Source organism: Vanessa atalanta, chromosome 23 (assembly GCF_905147765.1).
Source record: "Vanessa atalanta chromosome 23, ilVanAtal1.2, whole genome shotgun sequence".
Classification (NCBI taxonomy): Eukaryota; Metazoa; Arthropoda; class Insecta; order Lepidoptera; family Nymphalidae; genus Vanessa; species Vanessa atalanta.
This window is the reverse complement of record NC_061893.1, coordinates 6,781,903-6,805,505: the sequence shown is the minus strand read 5'-3', so window position 1 is coordinate 6,805,505 and position 23,603 is coordinate 6,781,903. Positions and strand designations below refer to the sequence as shown.

Here is a 23,603-nt window from a genome sequence, read left to right as displayed (position 1 = left end):
TCCAATATCGAACATGTTCTTTTTTTAAAAATATAGAATTATTAATATTAAACAAAACACATATAAAAACTCAACTTATTTTTTAATCTATTTACATTTTGCTTACAAATACACAATCAATATTTGGATTGGAATACGGTTTATTCATAATTCAATTATAATTATTTTATTAAATATACAAATATTCAATATTTCATTTGAAGACAGAGTTCTTATTTACAAAATTGTTTATTTTATTTTAAAATTTGTGCAATGGATTTACGTATTTAATATAATATTATTATAATCTACTGTTATTTATATACATACATTTAAATTTATTAAGAACTTACGTTCAGTAATAATTTTTTTTGGTTTGTTGACTAGATATACAAATTATATTAAGACAGTTTAATGGGAATTTATTTTGAAAATTATAAGAATAATAACCATAAACCCATGATATATGTATGACCACATAAGTTATATGTCTAGATAGCCTGTCAAACCTGATAACGCCGTAAATAATAGTGGCCAACTATTGGCCACTAAGTACACGCACACTAGTAAAGTAGTATGATGTTGGACGAGAGCATTTCGTGACTATTGAAATAACTACATCCTTTTTTACGTTGTCTTGGTTTCATTCAAAAAGTCCGAACTTCATTGAAACTAAAACCACGGTGAACAAACCAAGGAAAATCCGCAAAACACTAAATCCGTTTGACATAAATCTGCGCAACGCTAAATTTACGCGGCAGAAATCGCGACCGTAAAAACAACAAAACGTGTTATTGTAAATATGTACTGTTGAATTCATTAATAATAATTATGAATTAATTTCATTCTATTATGTTTTGATTTCATTTTATTTATCGAACTCATAATATTAAATTTAGCTTACAATTTTCATTCATTAAGGTATATCTTCGGTAATTAAATAATAATTTTGTTGTACAACAACAAAATAATTTGCAATTTGCGGTCGGTCACTGAAAGGCAAACTGTCTATTATTTGTAAATTGATTGAATACCGGAAAGCTTTTAAACATAAAACAACATCATGGATAGTTCGTGTAATATTCGTTCCTTATTCAAATTTTATTATTATCAGTTATTCAGGTTTCACATACGCTGTGAGGGATTTTTCGATACCAAATTTATATGATTTTCTGTTCCAATTTGCAGAAATCTAAACTGAATTTTAATTAATTGCTTTTAGTTAATTGATCTGTGAAAGTTATGAGAGGTTAATTGGTCAATGAGTATTTTTTAGAACGAAAAATAATATTATGTTACAACAGTACAATTTTAATTAATTATTAATAATAAATTTAATTACAAAAATGCGGGATGTTTTACATATTTATCAGAACTATTCTCAATAGTAAAATTAATAACATAATCGATTAAGCTTTGGGTACAAAGCAATTTAATGACAAAGACCTTAAATAGTTCTTTTACATAATATTGTGATCTAATTTCACATATTATTACTAAATATACATATATGTATTGCTTAAAAAAGCACTACAGAGCGTTAAAAACTAGCGCTTAACTCGCTTACATTTTTTTATCGTAAGCCTCCAAAATGCCATCCGAAAATCCGGTGAATAAAAAGCGTAGATAAATGGATTAATCGCTGAATTGAACCAGCCTAACCAAGTCAGTATGTACATTAGGACCGAGTTGACGTAGTCACTTGGAATAAAAGGAGTCAGAAGATAATATAAAAAGAAAGGTAGCCAGCACGCTACGAATCCGCCCACGACGAGACTTAGAGTTTGAGCAGTTTTCGTCTCCCTCCTCAAAGATGATACTCTGTTCTCCATGTGTTCTTTGACTGAGCAACTTCTGTGGCGGCTGGTGCCTTTGTACTTAAAGTTTGATTTGAATGTAATATCGTTGTTGAAACGTGATTCTTTTTCGGTATTACTTGATCGGTACTTGGATTGACGACGTTTTTCGGTTCGGAAACAGCAAGGACATTTTTGGTCACTCTGGGTAGAACATTCGCTGTGCTGTGTCGATGTTTTCGACGGTTGCTTCGAAGCGCTCTGTCGGAGGGATAGTTTGTCTGAACCGGAGTCGGACTCCGTACGAATACAGGACAAGTTGTTTTTCTGTAACAGATTTTACATTGAAAATATATAACGTAAAGTAATGTTCTGTTATTTTCCACAAATGTGTATTGTATCTTTCTTGTATCTTGTCTGTAGTTGGATTTACGTTATTTTTAAGTGCAAGTTTTTGATGCCAGGCAGCAACACAATCTAGGACTATGATGGCAATATTTATAGTATTCAATACAAGTGTAAATTGGACTCTACGAAGACTATATGTACGTACCTTGTTACATTTTGTACTACTTGATAGTTGCTGGTGACGTCTCGCGACGACGCAAGATATCCTGGCGTAGACGTACACCATGACGATCATGGGTAAGAAGAATGAGCCCATTGCGGAAAAGACAACATATCCAGGGTTTTGATTATATCGACACACACCACCTTGATTGTGGTCGGGTTCATACCTGCGAATTAAAATGCAGTTAATGTATACAATCTGTTTGAAAACATTTTGGTATTCATCATAATAATGAATTCCTACATAATTATCACTGAGAATGAAAATTTAACGTTTTGACGTATTCGATGCGTCAACCTTTTATACCCCTTACGAATCAACAGTCATGCAGTGACATTAATATTGGAGCGTTGTGCTGGCCACAAGTGCCACTAACTCATTGTATTACTGCCCAATAGCAGTACTTATTGTTGTGAGTCAGTTTGAAAGGGAGATTCTAAAGTTTGTGGCGCGATGGCGTGATGTAAGGATTGGTAAAATTTCTTACGACGCCAACATCTATTGGCGCTGGTAACCAATTACCATCAGGTGGCCGATATGCCCGTCCACCAACCTATTTTAAATATAAGAAAAAAATAATCTTACTTATAGTATAAAAGCGAAAGTTAGGATGGAAGGATGTTTTTACTCAATCACGCCAAAATGGCTGAACGGATCGGAATTAAACTTGGCACAGAGAAAGATTATAGTCTGGAATAGTACATAGATTACTTTACATCCCGGAAAAATGTACTTAGTACTACACCACGCCGGAAATAATATTATATTTGAAATAACTTTTTTTTGTTATAGGTTAAAAAAATATTATTCTAACCACTTACCATCCAAACATAGGTGGACAAGTTATAGCGCCAGCTGCAATCCATACAAATAAGATCATAGTCAGGGCCAATTTCTTCGATCTTCTTCTTCTGGAATACGACAATGGTCTCGTCACAGCTAGATACCGGTCCACGCTGATAGCGCACAGTGAGAGGATAGATGCAGTGCACAGAAGAATATCCAGGCTGATCCAGATGTCGCAAAGTATCCAACCCAGCTCCCATCTACCTTTAAATAAATTTACATATATTTAATAAAAAATATATAACGCAGGCTTGAGATAACATGACAATCCATTTTTAGACAAGAGGAGGAAGGAACTAATAATACCTAGACTTCGCAAAGTTCATACATCCGTCATGAGTCACGGTATTCGTTTCTATTAAAAAACTTAAATCTCATGTCAAAAAAAACATTGATAAGTAAGTGACTCCAAGATAATCAATCCAAGATTATACTAAAAATAAAAAAGGAGATATTTATTGATTTCCAGGCAGGATATATAAAAAAATAATTGTACTTTAATGAGATGCTGTGTTATTAAAATGATGGAAAAGAGTAACTACTGAGTTTATTGCCGGTTCTTTTGGGTACAATGTACTTTGCGAGCCTGATAGCCTTTCATTAACTGTAATATGACGATTTTAGAGTGTTTTTATGAGCTCCTTACTCCCATATTTATGGTCAATGCGGCGCGTCGGGAGAGCTATCAGGTGCGTTTCAGTAACAATCTCTTAATATTATATAAATTTACCTTATATTATGTTGCAAAATATAATACATTTTTTGCTAGATATTAAGAGTGTTAAGCCGAGATGGCCTAGTGGTTAGAACGCGTGCATCTGAACCGATAAATTCGGGTTCAAACCCAGGCAGGATCCACTGAATTTTCATGTGCTTAATTTGTGTTTATAATTCGTCTCGTGCTCGGCGTTGAAGGAAAACATCGTGAAGAAACCTGCATGTGTCTAATTTCAACGAAATTCTGCCACATGTGTATTCACCGCATTGGAGCAGCGTGGTGGAATATACTCCAAACCTTCTCCTCAAAGGGAGAGGAGGCCTTAGCCCAGCAATGGGAAATTTACAGGCTGCTAATGAAATGATAAGGAATCCAATCCTTAATCAATTTATACACACCATGCACGTAAAACCGTAAACTCGAATAGTACATAAAACCGTTGGATCTACGCGTGAACTCTAGTCATACCGCATCGCATGAAGTCGTACTATCTTCACGTGTTGGCACTTACAGTGCATTGTAAATCTCGCTTAGTTGTCCAGTCTTTGAGATAAACCTTAGTCAAAATTAACTTAGAAGGTCTAATTGTACTTACAGGCATGGAATCGGAAAATCTTTTGTTCGTATAGTTGCACTTTTATAACAAAAATGCAGAAAATGTACAGAATACTATATAAATTAAAAAAATGTTTGTATGGCAAAGACTGGTATATATAAACTTTATAGAAGACAGCGTATCTCGGGAGCGAAACGATCGCCTGAAGGCATTCGAGTACAGTGCAAACAAACAAGCTAAAAAAAGGTCTTTCGCTAGTGCGAAGGTCGCAGGTCTGCAACTAGAACATTACTTTTCCAAAACAACTTTTGAAAAAAACAAAACAAGTAAGTGTTATATTACAATAAGAGCCGAGATGGTCCAGTGGTCAGAACGCGTTATCCGATGATTCCGGGTTTAAGCCCAGGCGAGCACCACTGATTTTCACATGCTTAATAATAGTGAAGGAAAACATCGTGAGGAATACTGCATATGTCTAATTTCAACGAAATTATTTCACATCTGTATCCGACAAACCGCATTGAAGCAGCGTGGTGGAATATGCTCCAAAAACTTTCTCCTCAAAGGGAGAGGAGGCCTTAGCCCAGCAGTGGGAAATTTACAGGCTGTTAATGTTGTTGTATTACAAAACGTTTGACGGAAAAATCAAGTTAATGATACAAATGTATTAAGTAATTGAATTTCACGTAAAAAACCTAAATATCAATACATAAAGTTGAATCAGAACGTTTCAACATGATATTGTTATGAAAATTGATTAGTTCAGTAGTTTGATTAGTTGTGGAAATTATTATTGATACATAAGCTTAACGCTGATTACTATTACAATTATTATTACTTTGTTTGTATAATTATAAAATGAGAAATGCTTATGGTTTGACGACCTCCGTGGTCGAGTAGTGTGTACACCGGTTTTCATGGGTACGCCACTCTGAGGTCCCGGGTTCGATTCCCGGCCGAGTCGATGTAGAAAAAGTTCATTAGTTTTCTAAGTTGTCTTGGGTCTGGGTGTTTGTGGTACCGTCGTTACTTCTGATTTCCATAACACAAGTGCTTTAGCTACTTACATTGGGATCAGAGTAATGTATGTGATGTTGTCCAATATTTATTTATTTATTATTTATTTATATTCTACCCAGAGATAAAACTTTGCTGAGTTTTTGTAAGCCGTGTGTACTTATAGATTACGTTAAATTATAACCGTGCATTAATGCGAGTGACGCTCGTACTTGCAAGATGTCTTTGTGTGTGTAAGATGACTAATGTTTGAATCAAAACAGCAAAATGAAACATAAATGAGATTATTGCTAAGGCACGTCGTTGATTTCACGTGGAGGGCAATTTAACGCCTTCTTGACTGAACATGTGTGTACCATTTTAATTATCTTTTTAAATACTTGAAGGTAGAAGAGTATTACTCTCAGACAGAATTTCTATTTACTTCATTAAATCATACGCTCTAATAAACACATAGACGTAATAAAACGCTATATATAAATTCAGTTCATAAATCCACAATTGAACGAAAATACTTGGCAGTTCCTAATATTTATTTTTAGTATATTGTAACAATTAAATCAGCTGAAGGAAACTTTAAAGAAACATGTTAAATGATCCCACTGCTGGGTCAAAATCTCTTCCCTTCAGTAGAAGGTTTGGATTGATAATGGCCTAACTGTATGCTGCTCTACTAAGAATTATATATAAATAGCATACATGGCAGCAGAGTTGCCTTAATCCTCGCTGTTGGGGAAAAACAATCTGACACCACGCGTTAGGAGGCGCCTGACCGGTGATGGATTCTGTATTAACGACTTTTATATCTTTACGCTGACCCTTTGAATCTTTTGCGGAACACTACTTGTACCTGGGCGCTTGTTATGCTAAAAACGTGCCTGCATGGCAATATTTCAGGAGTTTTTCACTTAATGCATCTGATGGCTCAGTATTTTTTTATTTTTATGTCACGTAGATATACAATTGTTTGAAGTCCTTTCCGACAGAAAGTGGTTAACGTGGCATGCTCCATGTCACTGTACGCTGCACCCATATGTGTAGATGCTCTCACCGCTCGGAACAGGGTCCGCAGTGGGTCCCAGCAGTAAGCGAAATACGTAGTTACTACACGGTATCGTGGATGGCGGTGACACTTCTCGCAAGCGATCCGCCCTAGGAACTCAAGCAGAGGTGCTCGCAAAAGCATACCCTATCCAAGTGGAGGCCAGGACGAAAGGCAGGGTCTGCGGAGGTAAGGTATCTCTGGGGGAATATGCCACATAGGGAGGCCGCGGAGTGAGCATGTGAGGCGAGTTCACTATGCGTACTTTCTCCCCACAAGTGATGTCAGGAGTAGGAGGCTCTCTGTACCCCAGAAACCACGTCAGCTTGAACGCCCAAACGATATCGTGATGTATCACTAGGAGACGGAGTGAGTACCTACTGCTTTCTTTTAGCTACATAAGCAAACTACAACACGACGCAAATACCCCCCCCCCCCCTATTCTTACTATCCAGTAAGTAAAACAAGATACACGCTTAATAGGTTTTGGAAACTTCCTGAAACACCCATAAATTAAAGCCGAATCAATTTTGTTATACGACCACAAGAATATGAATGTACGACCGAATCTCATAACTTGAAATTGCATTACATCCTATATGGAAGGCTCGACAAACTAGAATGCAATAACGTTGTACAACAAACAATTTACACAAGATTTGCAAATATCATCTGCGAGCTTTACTTGGCTTTCTGCATGTTAACAATTAGATCACGTACTAGCTAATATTAGAGAAAAGCTTTATCGATATTCTTACTAGGAACACGTTGTAGGTCATATGGACCTATTGGATAGAAAACATGGATCATAGCGCGAAAATCGGAAAAAAGCTGAACAACCACCACATAGATATCTTTAGAAAATATGAGTTTTAAATTAATCCCGCGAGAGGAAAAATATCGTAAAGAATTTCGCATACTTTGATAAAATTTCTGTAATATTTACCTCACCTTTACAGACTAACTATTCGTTCAATTAAGTGGAAACTTTCAAGAGTTCATCACTTAAGTTCACGTAAGTTTAATTGCATTTAACTTGTTTTTCCTAACTTTTGGAATGAAGACTATTTTTGTTTGTATTTTCAAACCATTTGTATTTTTTATTTATAATAGCAGGTCAGCGGAAGGTGTAAAGGGTCACTTGGTCGTTAGTGGTTACGACCACCCATTGACACTATAAGAAATATTAACTATTCTTTAGATCGTCAATGCGTCACCAACCTGGGAGCAAAAATCTTATGCCCCCTGTGCCTGAATTTGCACAGGCCCACTGATCCTTCAAACCGGAACACAACAATACTAAGTATTTTTGTTTGGTGGTAGGATATCTGATGAATATGATACACAAAGACCTACCACCGATTATATTACAGATGTAATATCAGCGTTTCTTAGAATGTTATAAAATTTATCAACCAACCAATGAAAAACATAAAGTATAATTCTAAGGGTTGGAGATTATTCCACCACGTCCCTAGTGAATACAAAATTGTAATAGAAGTACATTCGACACATGTAAATTTATAAACACAAATTATACACATGGTCCCAGATTTGGACCCATAATAACCGATAAAGTCCACTGAGCTTTGTCGATATATATATACAAATAAGATTAATGTACATAATCTCAAAACAGGTGCTTATACAAATGACCACCTTTCCAGCTATATTATAACACGTTACGATAATATGATAGAGATAATATATAGATATATAGGTATATAGGAATGTATATATAATATATATGTGTTTACGAATTTAGTAGAATCTTGTAATTTAAGTCCATCCGGAGTTGCGGGCTTCCGGATAATATTTCGAATAATATAATAATAATTGAAACATGAAATAGAATCGAGTTGGTCCAACAGTTAGCTGGCGTGAATCCTAACTGATGATTACAGGTTGAAATCCACGTAAGCAACACTGAATTTTCACTTGCTTTATTTATATTAATAATTAATCTTATGCTCTACAATGACGTAAAACATCGTAAGGATATTACGGAGGAAGGCTGCTGGATGCATATTGATAGTTTCACTAAAATTCTGTCCCATATCTATCCACCCCCTGAATTGGACCAGTCTAGTAGAATATGCCTCAAATCTTTTCCTTAAAGGGAGAGGAGGCGTTTGCCCAGCAGTGGCTAATTTACAGGCTGTTACTGTATACATAGCAATGGGGTACATGTCGGCATAAGAGAACATCATGGTGTTTTCCGTAACGGCATCCGTGTCGGCTTTAATTCCAAGGTGTGGTAATAGAAAACCCATTAAAAACTGGTACAAATATCAGAAAAAAAAGAAAGTTTCTTTCATCGGTTCTTTTCAGGGCAGTGTATTTTCTTTCTGTTACTCTATCAATAAAAATAGAATTTCTACACTGAATAAATAAATTTGAATTAAATCTGAACACGTCAACGTGTATGGGTCTGTAACCCCGTAAATGGAAACCAGGAAGCCCTAAAAAAAACTTCAATTTCGATACCAAAATGTTTCTTATATTTAATTTAAAAAAAGGTATACCTAAAGGAAATAAACTCAATTTCGTAGCTTAAAAAGCTAATGGTAATTACTCGGAAACGCTTTTATTTCGACCATCGATCATTTATTTGAAAGCTTTTGATAGACGCGTAAGAGGGTACTATTGGCAATGTTGAACCTTAGTACCGAAATAAAAAATATTTTTGGTACTTTTTAAAAATTAATGCCTTATATTTCTCGCGTAGAATTTTTCCAATAGCACTAAAGGATATGGAATTAAGGGCTCTTTAGGTAATGACATTATTTGGGAATAAAACGATCGCCTCAGTCCATTGAAGTTGTAATTTCCAAACATCCTTTCTACGTCACGAAACAACTTATTTTATTATATCACTCCATAAGTTCGTTCCAATATTTTTGACTATTAATATACAAATATTTAATCTATTCTTCTAATATAATAAATGTGAATGTAACTCTGTATGTCTGCCTGTCGCTCTTACACTGCCAAACCACTGAACCGAATTTAATGAAATTTGGTATGAAGCAAACTTAAACTCTAAGGAAGGGCAAAGGCTAGCCATGCGCGACAAATAGTAAGTATTTAAAATATTTTATTTTTGATTTTCTTGAAAAAAATCATATACTTGATGGGATGGTGGAGTGACTTTGTGCTGGGTACCACCCACTTATCATAAATTCTACCACTAAACAAAAACACATTAGTATTGATGTGTTCCGGTTTGAAGGGTGAGGCCGGTTAACTAGAGGCACAAGGGAATTAACATTTTAGTTCCAAAGGTTAGGAATCTAAGGAATGGTTAATATTTTATACAGCGCCAATTCGTATGGGGTGACCACTTATTGTCCTGTGACCTAAATCCGCCTATCTATTGTATAAATAGAAATGAAAACCACAAGATCTATACAAATATATTACGTGACAATTGATAATACAGATCGTCGACTTTGTTAGTTTTAGAAAAATAAACAATAAAATAATTTATTTTATAATTCATTTCGTACGATGTCGACGAATATCTACGTCAAAACTTACACGTGCCAGATCAAATTGTATAATACAGGAAATACCGATATCCACCTCCGTGACATTTCTCTACAAATTTTTAATAGACTTCGTTGGCTATTAAAAAAACAGCAGATTATATTGTGCACCTATCTAGCCCCATCCATCATAATAAAATATCTATCCAACCACGGCTCCACCACCACAATAGTGGCACACTACCGAGGGTTCTCTACCCACATCCTCACACAGATACTTGCCAAGCAACCATGCCCGTTCAAGAACTGTGTGAGATTATAAGTGGCTGGGCCATGTTCTCGTTCGACACACTCCTTCAACACAGGCTGAATGGCTAACACGAGCTCCCTACTGGCTGCCGGAACTCCTAGCCTAACCAAAGGTGGAGTCGATCCTCCTCTACTCTTGCCGCCTTGACCCACCACTAGACAAGCGAGTTGACCTCGGCTTCGAGGAGAATAAAATAAGCCTTGTCTAACAGAAGGTCCAACATTGGGACGATTATAATACAACTAGTGACCCACCCTAGCTAAACAAGGGTGTATTTTATCTATGAAAAAAAAAATGATATAAATACAATTTATAAGTTGTAATTAATTTTAGAATTGGACCATTACTGATGGCGTTTATCTATACGTATACAAACAAAAATTACATAATTATAATATCAGTTTTATTTTAAAAATGCAATTTGTAAACATTTGTGGCAAATATAATTTACATAACAAATGATCAGAATTATATAAAATATGTCCTTGTGTCAATAATTATGAATAAAATAGCATCGTAGTTGAAAATACATATTTTAAGAAGCTACAAAGGGTAACAAGAGATGCATTGCCTAGGGGCCCCAACATGTCCGCTTCAAAAATCAAATAATTTATCATCTTTTTGTCAGAAATATTCTGACTAATCCCGCGGAGTTTCTTTCGCCGGTTCTTCTCGTGTCTTAGGTGTTTCTTTCCGAATCGTTGCTAGAATTTTGACAATCCATAAAAAAAGTGTAATCCTTCTGTCTTGAATTAAAGATATTAGAATTTTGATTAATCCGACCCTAGTAACGAAACAACGAATTTTACAAATATTTTATCCCAGGCAAAAAAAAATTACAATTATTAGTAGACGGACGAATTATAATTTCATCCTTATCGTCGTTATTATTTGTGAGAAAGAGTTACTTTTCAAATAACGAGCAATAATAGTTTTTTTTACGTCCCATGACGATCCTTTTTGGCTGTCCCCAAGTTACGCTCCATAGCCCGTAAGCGTTACAAATCCGTGATAATTCAACCCATATAAAATCTTGCAGATAATTTTCAAAAGATTTCCCTTTATTTTTGCATTTTTGTGGGACTTGCTTTTGCAAAGTATTTTTGCTATTGTCATTTATTTTTAAATAGTAACTGCTTGTATGATTATCATTATGCGATTTTTTTTTCTGTTTTTTCCGAATATAATACGTTTAAAAAAAATTGAGGTGTCGTGGGACACCCGCGGTTTCATGGGTTGGAACAATGTGTCTATTAAAAAACAGACACAATTAAATAACTTAATTAATAGCGTAAGCCGGTTTTTGTCCCAGTAATTATGGAACAAAAATTGGTTATGGTATCATTTTGAAGAACTCCAGATGAAAGATGCGCAAATAAAGAGGATTCTTGATTGCAATTTACTAAATTGTTACGATTTAAAAATTAATGAATTTTAGAGAGCGGAAAAAAGTTGCTGGTCGGTTAGACAGCGCTACTACGGCTGTATAAGAAAAAATGGATAACCTAAACAAAATTAAAGTATTAATTAATATCGACAAACTGTAATTCTAATTGAAGTAATGTGAATGTGAATCAAACTATATGACACTAAAAAAATCTTTTAAGAAGTTTTCATCATTTTGCTTGCAGTTAAAATGAAATGAAATCAATACAAAACCTGCAATAGGTTTCGAAATTCCAAAAAAAAACTTTTGAATAAACGCGAAGTTGCGCGGGACAAGTTAAATAAATTCATAATGTTGCAAAATAACTAAATGTCAAGAAATAAAATTGTAATAAATAAATCCATGTGAATTAAAACAATAACAAGAAAAAACTTAAATAATATTATTTAGAACCATATATAATAGAAAGAAACAAAGACAAAGAGAGGGAGAGGTCACCTGGAATAACGCTTTTTCATTACGTATACTTATTCTGCCAGTTCACTTTACTGAAGGCCGCGTAAAAGAACTTCGTTTCAAAAATATAATGAACCTGCTTAAAACATATCCCACCATTTTATGTCAAAGGCAAAAAGTTGGTAAATATACACATTGATAATAAGGCATTAGCTATCTGAACATCTGATCTGTGATAGCCCAGTGGTTAGAAGAGGTGAATCGTAATCCATGATTTTGAGTTCGAACCCCGGCTAACAATACTTAATTTGTGTTTATTCACTCATCTCGTGCAAGGCAAAGGAACAAATTGTGAAGAAAAATGTACAGGATGAAAATCTGCGACAATGAAAGTAGGCCTACCTTCTCCTTAAAAATAAAAGGAGGGTTTAGCCCAGCAGTGGGATATTTACACGCTGTTATTTTTTATCTGAACATCATATAATAGCATAGCATATCAATCTAACCTTTGAACGAAAAAATAAGAATAAATCAACCTCAAAAAGCCTCTAGGCTGTCACGGCCTTTTCAAAGAAAACGTTATGAATGAGAGAGGCTGAAGTTACTTTAAAGATCATTTACTAAAGAAAAAGTACCCTTGAAAGCAATATCGTCTCCACTACGCATACAGACGATATTCTTGACGATCGCAAATATGGACCAAATTTAGTTTAAATATACCTTAGCTAGCATAGAATATATAATATAAAAGATATCACTGAGAAGTAAGTTTTGTTAGATACTTAAAAATGTATTGAGAAAACTCAAGTTAACTTCATTCTTAACTATCCGCTGAGGTATTCTGAGATTAAAAAAGTTTAATGAGAACGCGCTAGATAGAACTAAAGGTTTCGATTTTTAAAACTTTAGGCATATCCAGTTATAAGTCATTTTATTATTTAGAATAAAAATTGCCAGATGTAAATAAAATTAGTTTTTGTACAAATAAAAAAAAATAAACAAATATTCTTATAAGCAGTCAACGTAAAAAGTAATAAAAACACATGCAGGGTAACTCGCGATGATTCTTACGATTACAATGCAATCATCGTTTGAGATGAGTGTGTTATCACTACGATCATGGGTAGCTGATGAAATTTAAAACATTTGGTAAGATTGATTGTGAAGACTACATAGATTCAGAACTCTTTGAAGATTCAGAAATTTTTGGGGCAATATGTAACCGCGATCCCAAAAATGTTTGGACTCCTTCCGATACTTAATTTAGGAAATTATTAAAAGTGTTGTCTGCAAAAGGTTATTCTACAATTCGTTTAAATCAATATGTTTATAAATAGCACACATTGTAATTGAAACGATTGCCTTGAGGGTATTTCTTATACTAACACTGTAAACAATAATTTAATTTGTTTAATAAAAGTTTATCTACGGGAAAAAAACATTTATACTGGTTTATCTCAGGTCGAGATATCTTTGACTATCAATAGGTACGGTATTTGAATTTAAACGGCGTAATTTGGAATTACAGCGGATTTCCGTGCAATTTCTATGCTAATTGTTATTCCTAGTAGTGATATTCCTACATTTAAATATGAATAGGAAACTATATTTTGTACTTAAATAGCAAGGCTTTAATTTGTTCCAAGAATCAAATATAAAATTGTTGCAGTATCAGTCGGTATTTGTCCCACTGCTGGACGGAAGCCTCCTCCGATGTTAATAAGAAAGTTCTGAATCTGTTTGGTCGTGTTCTTCCGAGCTACAATAGTAAAAGTAAATAGGATATATTTCTGGCAGACTATTCATCCATTGACGATTTTCTGACAAAATTTTCCTTCATCAATTATAAATGCTTGGAAATGGGCACATGGTTCATGTTATTATCGTGGTTATCTTCAATATATAGTACTTATGTTAATTTATAATTATATCAAAATTTACTTTATTCGTGTAGGCTCTTAAAAGCACTTTAGAAACGTTGTGTTATAAGATTAAATTGAATGTAAAATTACCGCCGGGTCTGTTGATACTACAAACAAAACTCGCGTGGTTCCGGTAATAATAGGCCTCCTCATCTCCTCTCATGGATGCCGTTAATGCGACTAGAAGATTTTATTGGGAGATACCCTTTAAGTATATGAAGCCTTCATCGTTCTAAGCCTCTATTACTTTCAACAATCTTGGTAAAATAACAAGGTATTACAAAATACCTCAAAGGCGATTATCTGGATATATTAAGAGGCTTAAGGAATTTCAATGCATGCCAAGCTCTGCCAGTCACTCATATAGCAGAACCTGATTTTGAGTTTCTCCATCGTTCCAGAATATCGATGGCAGGGTAGCGATACGAATGCAAATACTCAAATGCTGCTTGGGATCCCAAATCTCGGGAAAACATTATCGTAGTTTTCAACCTATCAATTAGCCACTGGTGGGAAAAGGTATGCTACCTTTCGAGGAGAAAGCTTTTGGAGCTTACTCCAAGACGCTGCAGCAAAGCAGATTTATGGCAGATTCTCATCGACTAAATGCAGGTTTCCTCAAGGTGTTTTTCTACACCGGCGAGAGTAAAATTATTAATACAAATTAAGCAAATGAACCCAGTAGTACTTGCGCCGGATATGAAGTCGGTTATGATTAACATTATGTAAGCACGCGGCCATCACAACTCCTTGTGTATCAACAAGACTTACAAAGTTTAAAACTACCAAAAGAAAATTGACTCGAAATAATAGGCGACAAACGTCAGAAACTTCAATAAATACCAAGTATTTCAGGTAAATATAGTCTATTCCAATGAAGGAAAATGAATGAATCAAAGACTAACACCAAATCAACATTTTTTTTGTAAGAGAAACAGTATTGAATGAGTTGTCGATAGACATTATATAATAGATGGATTGGCGACCTAGTAAGGGTCGCGGGAGATCCTTGAGGGCGGAATTTGTCCAGCAATGGACGTCTTCCAGCTGAGATTATAATAATTATTTATCGTGATAGCTATAGGATTAAAAATAATTTTAAATATAACCTGAAAACTTAATGTTAGCTATTTATTTATTGATGTATGAAACACTATCCACATATTCACAATATAACCATTTTTTTTATGGCATTGCTTGACGGACTAATATATGGGCCACCTGATGTTAAGTGGTCACCACCGCCCATAGACAAAGGCTCTGTAAGAAATATTAACCATTCATTACATCACCTATGCGTCACCAACCTTGGGAGCTAAGATGTTATGTTCCTTGTACCTGTGATTACACTGGCTCACTCACCCTTCTAACCGGAACGCAACAATACAGAGTACTGTTATTTGGCGGGAGAATATCTGATGAGTAGGTGGTACCTACCCAGACGGGCTTGCACAAAGCCCTACCACCAAGTAAAATGTGAACACAATAGTAGTACCAGTACAGTGTGATACAACTGTCACAATGACTCTACACTCAACTTTAATTAATAAAGATATATACTAATAATAAATCTTTTGTCTTTAACTTGTCATAATTATTTTGCATTTTTGAAGTGAAAACTTCTAAAGCCGCATTTTCACTTTTTGATAAGGGTTCTTCTTCTTATGGGTTCGCATCATCGGCTGGCGCATGGGCAGCGGCCGTGTGCTGTGCGCGTTAGACGCTTTTTGGATGGATGAAAACTCTCGTGTATTCGCGTCACTGAGATGTTTAATAGCAGTACAGTTTCGCTATACAGCTGAAGTAACATTAGAGCTGTGCATATGTTGTGTTTTCGCTAGATTTTAAATGAATTTTTAATGTACACATTATGAATTTTCAATTTCAATAATAGAAATTTTCACTTCTATCGGCAGTCCCTATAAATGTCAATATTTTTTTTAATTACAGGACAGGGAAATATAAATGCCAATATTTTTTTTAATTACAGGACAGGGAAATTTACAGGCTGTTCTGTACTGTTTTGTTTGTGAGGAATTGTCGAATTGTGGGAAGTTAGATCGTAATAGAATCGGAATCTTATCATAACTGTTATAAATTAGTAGAATTGATCCCAAGCCGATGATGTAATGTAATGTAATTTAAGTCACATAACAATACATAAAAAAAATATTCGTTACATTTTATCGTCATGTAATTTAGATTTTGCGATCGATTAATATTAAAAATCAATAACGAAATATACTTCAAGTAATATGATATATTAAAATTCAAATATAATTTTATTTCCTAATCATCAAAAGTTGATTCGTTCATTATTCATTTTACGAACAGCCTCTGCCGCGGTTAATTCGGAAAATTGACATCTTAAATAGCGGCAAATCTGTTATCGGAACTTCGGAAGAGAAATTAAAGTGGATTTATGTGATTAAGTAAATTATGAAATATGAAAAAAGTTTTAAATATATATAAAGTAATTATACCGTTTTTATAGTACTTAATATAGTAGAACTAATTACCAATGGCATGGAATCTATGTATATCGAAGGTTTATGAAAAATGGACAAAACTAATTTTTGGGTATATCATTCGATGGGATTTTTAAAATCAATTCTGATCTGGACTCGTATAAGGCAAGGAAAATTTTGAAATTGTCCTTTCAAAATATCAAAATTAATATATAATTGCAAGGGCGACAAGAGATTAAGGTATAATCAGAATTTTATCCATTATATAATTGATGATGTTATCTGATTGGAATATATGGAATGAACGATATATGAAACCTTTCGTTTTTTTTACATAAGAACACTTGGTTGGTACGAATTTGCTATCGCTATGTATTATATATTTAATAATAAACACATTGAAATAAATTAACGTTCGAGAATAAATTAATAACATATAATAAAATTCTTATCAAAAATTACGTGCGGATGTTTAAATAAAACTATATTTAAAAAGAGAAAGGAGAAGGAAGAGAGAGAAAAGTTGGCTAGAAAGGTCATAACCCTTTTTCCTTGACGATTGCTGGAATCTAACTCTATTGTAAGCCGCGTAAAAGAACTTCGTTCCAAAAAATACTTACCACTTATATGTACTGCAATAGCTGGCGGCATGACAAATATTCCAACCAAGAGATCAGCAACAGCCAAACTCGTTACGAAACAATTGGTAACTGTTCTTAGTCTCTTCGTGGTAACCACAGCTGATATTATCAAAGTATTACCTATAACCGTCACTACTATAAGAAGAAATAGTATTATAACAACAGTAGCTTCAAACACATCATATTCGCTAATTGCATCACACACGTCACCCATGTCCGTCCCGTTATCCGATAATCCGTAACGTCTATCAGATTCATTGCAAAATATAGTCGATACTTTTTCATCTGCTACGTTTATTATGCGATAGATATTGCTGGAAGCATTTCGGTCTTTTTCTTTTGTATTTTCTACAAGAACTTCGATTTCGGTCTGTTGAGTTGTGTTCCATTTTAGAATATTTTCAATTAATTCCAAGTCAGATATCGATATCATGGAATTATGCTCGAAGTTGATTCAAATTCTGCGACACCATTTTCTGAAACAAAGAAAATTTTTTGATTAGTTTTTTTTTTATGTAAGAAAAGGCACGTTTTTTTTTCAATTTAATGGAAATAAAGGAAAAGGTCAAATTAAATTTATAAAAAAGGTTTCCATTGTGTAGTTCCAATATGTCGATTTCGATTAAGAATATGACTTCGTTATCGAATCACTTTCATTTGAATTTCGTTATTGTTCGAATATTAAAATCGATAATTATCATTAGTTTCTATTGATACGACGGTAGTCATTCTTGCAAAATATTTATTAGTTTTTGAATCGGTACATTAAATGGAATTCTTTTATATGTGAAAGTTACTCATGCTTTTAGTGTAAAGGAAAATGTGATTATTAAACACTAGCTATTACCCGGCGTTTCAAAATGTATTTATAATTAGTTATTTATAATAATAACAATTATTATTAGAAATGAATCCCATTATTTATTTATTTTTTGAATATATTTATTGAACATATAATAATAATAAATAGTAGTAACAATAATAAAATTAATAACAAGAACACCGTTCTTGAGTTATAGCGGGACATACAGACTGTCTGTGTATCTTCAATCAGTTAGTCATAAAACGAATATTTATGACAAAAAATTTAGTGTACAGACAGACTTTACAGATTTACATATATAGTAGTATAGATTTTGGACAATTCAAAGTTATATTTGAATTTCATGTGCTTTTATTTTTTCAATATACCCAAAGACGCTTTGACATTTAAAGCTCTTAGAATGAATTCTCAATAAATTATCATTGTATATTCTATCTAGGAGCATGGATTTAATCCAACATAATTAACACTAAACTGAAAGACTTGTTGGTCTTGTGGCTTGATATAACACCACAGATCCTAAGGTTCTGGGTTCAAAACCCAGGCCGGGCCGATAAAAAGGTATTGAGTTAGCCATCAAAAAATCTGAGCAACAGACAGAAGTCTGGAAATCATCATCATAAACTATAAAATTATTTATTCAATTTATTTATTGATACGTGCAATAACATCGATTAGATCGTGGTGGTAGGGCTCTGTGCAAACCTATCCGGGGATCATCTACTCATCAAATACTCTACCGTTAAACAACAGTACTCAGTATTGTTGTGTTCCGGTTTGAAAGGTGAGAGAGCCAGTGTAAATACAAGCACAAGGGACATAACAACTTAGTTCAAAAGATTAGTGGCGCATTGGCGATGTAAGAAATGGTTGATATTTCATATTTAATATATCTTTTCGGTTCTTCTCGGTTTATACCGGTGGTTGATATATATTTAATTCAATAACACGGCGATTCAAAAGTGCTTTTATGAAGTCTCTTGAATAAATAACACTTTCATTCAATTTGAAAGTACTATACCAAATTGTAAATAGAAAACGCTGTTTTAAATTTGCATAAAACGGTTAAAATTCACATGTTATTAATTTTATCAGTATTAATACTGTGTTTTAATAATAAATTTGAATGTAAGTAGGCGAACGTCAGCAAAATTATTGTAAACGGCTTAACTATAAAAAAAAAAAGGTTATTAAAAAGAATATCCATATCTTTGTAAATACATAAAACGCAATAATTAAAATAATCCATTTTTTAGTAATCGGTGATCATACTCTTCCTTGTTTTAAAGTCGTGAAGAAGCGTTTAAATGACCGACTGCTGGGACTTCAGAAGAACTTTTGGAGATAACTTCTCCATGGTACTCCAATACCGATTGGTATAATCGAATACACAGGACAGAATTTCATTGAAATTTTATGACGGTTCCTCACAATGTTTTCCTTCTCCACCAAGCACATGAAAATTCAGTGGTACTCGTCTGGGTTGGTACTCACAATCATCGGTTAAGATTCGTTCGTTCACACGTTCTAACCACTGGGCCATCTCGGCGTTCCTCGTTTTGTGTCAGTTAAAATAATACATAAATTAGGAACCAAAACAAAAATAATTTACGGAATTTAATTAGAAACGGACACCTTGCCCCAAAAAGGATTCCTATCAATAATTCAATATTATTTTATTTGTAGTTAAACCTATAAATATTATTCTAAGTGAGAAAATGGCCTACGGGGTCGAATCTCCGACTTTTATAACAAGGCGGTTTCTATTTTATGGCGCTATTAAGACCGTTTATCAAAAGGGCCGCTTCTCGAATTTAACCTTTTATAAGCTTGTGTGGTCCTATCTGCATATATGTGTATACGCATAATGTTTTATCTTGTATCTTAATCCTATTGTATATTTCATTCCTTATACGATATGTGTTCTATATTAAATTGTATAGATAATTATATATTATAAATAACTAGTCTGACTTCCCACTGCTGGGCTAATGCCCCGTGTCTTTGAAGCTTATTTCACTCAGAATTGGTCGATAAACATATAACAGATTATCATCCAACACGTGTAGGTCCTCCAATGTTTCCGAGCCCTATCTCGTCCCATTTGCGATTTCTCTGATAAAATATATATTGAATCTATATATTTTATTTCCCTTTCATAAGATATATTATGTCTTCGTTTTTTCTGACAACATTTATTCTTTCTCGGATACGTTGAAATAAATCGCTTCACGGGATAAGTCTGCCTCCCATTCTTTGTTTTCTTTTAACATAATATATCTTTGTTACGGGTAACCTTAAAAAAAATGGCCGTCACGGGTCGTCGGCAGATATGAAACGTTGTAATTGATGATTTTTTAATAACGTATGATTAAATAAAACCAACAAATAAATAAACAGTAAAATAAATGAGTACAATAAACACACTAGCAAAGAGAATTATCCAAGTATGAAGAAGTTTAGAGCATTGTCAGAGAGACCCCGTAAGAGAGCGCCATGCCGTTTGCCGTCGCGGCATACAAGTCGTCTCACTCGTACTTACTTACCACTTCAAAAATATAGTTTCCTTAAATAAAATTCCATAAATATTCATATAATTTTATAAACAAACAGATAAATTCTACATGTAACTTTTTTAATGAAATTTATTTACTCAAACAAAAAAAGACTTAATTATAAATTAATAGGTGTTGTGACTAAAAATTCTGACATCATTTTCATCATTTATGTAAGTAGATATCACCATAAAATTGTAAATACCGTTAGATTATAATCTATCTCGCGAGATTGTGAATACACTGTCCAATGATTGTGAACCCTAACATACTGCTTACAATTTAACGCATAATTTTTCGGTAGGTTATAATCTATAGAAGTGCGTAATTTTAGTTAAATTATAAACACTAACCTAATCTAACCGAAATATCATAAACTATCGTAATTTTTGATGTTTTATTTTGAGTTAAATCACCCTTCACAATATTTCGGCAGTTTGCAATCTCGCGAGATAGATTACAATCTAATTGTATTTAAAATTCTACGGTGATATACACATTTAGTCATTTTGTAAACTACAAGATGAGACTTTTGATTAATGAACAGAAATATCAAGTATGTATTGATGGAACCAGCGTCGTGACTACGCAATATTATAACTTCGCGGAGTGATAAATTAAATTTAAAGTGATTTTGAGGTCGCATTAATTATTTCTCGAGATCATTTATCGTCTCTATCATTTAGTGCCAGCATGGTATAGTGGCTAACTTAATGAGTTCGATCCTGAGAGCCTGGATTAAATACCTGCGCAGTATCCCAAAATCTGGCAGCCGGCTTTTGTTAGCACAGACGCTAATGCACTGTAATCCCTCCTGTGCGGCTAGGGGGTCATTATCATCTGGTTTAGGTAAAATAATCATTTAATATTCAAACTCAGTATTCTGTCTAACAATTGAATTATATTTGTTATGAAGTAAGCTTGAACTCCAACGAAGGATATGGTTTTCATGTCAAAACTTAAAAAGTATAAAACGAAGCCGCGGGCAACAACTAGTATGTTCTTCTTCTATTTAGCTTAAGAGTTTCTTGACAATTTATTATTAATAAATCATTAAGATAGATAAATTTGAAAATTTCCTTTGCTAATAAAGATCAAGCTAAAAAATCTTACAGCTAGTTATCGCCTACCAGAAGGCTCGTCTGTTCCTTTACCACAACCAGTTATTTTGCTGTCAAACAATCACTTCGGATTTCTGTGTTTAATACTCAAGTTAGCCAATGCTTACGCACAGGGGGCATAATCGTCTTCATCATCAACGTATCATCTCAGATCTCTTGGTCGGCTGAAAATTACTCATCAGGTAAGCGATTTAGCCCTATGTTTTCCTAAAATAAATCCTGTCTCGTTAGCACTTTGTTAATGATAAAATAAAATTTAAAATCTATATGATAACAAAATATATAAATTCATATTTTTCATATCAATTAAGTTAAATAACTTTTGGAACACCAAGAATTACTGAATGAAAGTTGTGATGAATCACTTTAACGTACAATTTTGGCGGACTTTGAAATATTATCACTCTATTTACAATGTATTTGTTATTTATCAAAGTTCAAGAGAATTCTCGGAGAATTTTTCATCGAGTCGTTCAATCTCAAAAGACGATTCACAGACTAAAGCGTTTTTCATAATAGACATTGAAGCTTAGTAAATAGACCACTTTATGGTAAGTGTTCTTTTATATTGACCAAACCTTGGAAGGTTGCCAATATGCCGCCAACTGTTAACCATACGGTTTTTTAAGGAGTTATTAAATTGCTGATCAAATGTCCATACTATTGATGATTGATGATGATATCAACAATTGATTTTGACAGGAATTCAGTAATATATTGTTCGTGATGTTGGTATATTGGTTTGCTTAATTTTACGTCAATTGATGGACATTAAATGCATATTAACAATTTAAATACGACGAAGACATTCATCTTAATACCTCTCTGAATAGCGAAATGTACCATAGGAGTGAGTCCTATGGCACATCTAAGGGGAATAAGCTGGAATGATCTAATCTCCTTCTAATTAAACTGTAATATTTTGATAGAAGACGGCAAAACGGATCCTCTTTGTGATGAGTAACATAAATTATCCTGATTGAGACGAGTTTATTTCCTCTCTTGAGGAAAGTTGTGCGCAGAATACTGCATTGGAATAAAATGTATTCTGTCACATGCCACACAACCGACCGACTGTGAAGCTTGTACCACCACGCAGATACAAAAAGAATCGTAGTGGAATAAACTCCAAGAATTCTCATCAAGTGAAGAAAATCACTTTTGTCTAGCAGCAGAACATTTAATAGCTGTTACTTTATTTATTCTCGAACAGGCTTATATCCAAATGTTGTCTATGCTTAAAGCTTGAAAATGAATACGTAGATCTTACGCGAAAATAGCAGTAGCACATCCGAGTGAGCTTCATTGAATTTTCAAGCACTTAATTTAAGCATTTAATTCATCTCATGCTTGGCAGTGAAGGAAAACATCGTGAGGAAGACTGCTTCTGTCGGATTAAATTTTAGCACACGCTTATGCATGACATCAACCGCATTGCTGCAGCGTAGTGTTTACTTAGTTTGTATAGTGGTTTTAATTGTTAGTTTATTGTTTTAGTTTAGAAGCAGCGTAACTAGTCTTTTCGTTATCCAAATGTTTGCAAACAAAGGAAGTGCCTATTACGCATTGGACAAGAAGTGGGCTTATCGAAAGAGAGCTCAAATAAATGTTATACTCTGAGCATCATGACATTTTTGCTATAGTGTAATTAGACACATGCGGAAACCTGCAACGAAATTCTGCCACATTGGAGCCGCGTATATGCTCCAAACCTTCTCCTCAAAGGGAGAGGAGGCCTTAGCCCAGCAGTGGGAAATTTACAGGCTAATGTAATATTTATGTATATATTATCTAATAATAGAGGATGTTTGAGGAACTGAACCATTTCGTTATAATTGTTTTTCTATTTTATTTCTAGTACTTTTTATCATATAAGTAGGCAAATCGGCCACCTAATCTTAAGTGGT

At 33.9% G+C, this 23,603-nt stretch overlaps 1 protein-coding gene across 1 annotated transcript; it reads right to left on the bottom strand.

The window, feature by feature from the left end:
- Positions 1-1,526: 1,526 nt before the first annotated feature.
- LOC125073157 (5-hydroxytryptamine receptor 7-like) lies at positions 1,527-17,630 on the bottom strand. The gene is made up of 4 exons (XM_047683870.1): positions 17,173-17,630; positions 3,168-3,392; positions 2,329-2,512; positions 1,527-2,102 (listed from the first exon to the last, which is right to left on the bottom strand). The coding sequence occupies exons 1-4, from the start codon at positions 17,628-17,630 to the stop codon at positions 1,527-1,529; spliced, it is 1,443 nt and encodes a 480-aa protein (XP_047539826.1).
- Positions 17,631-23,603: the final 5,973 nt, after the last annotated feature.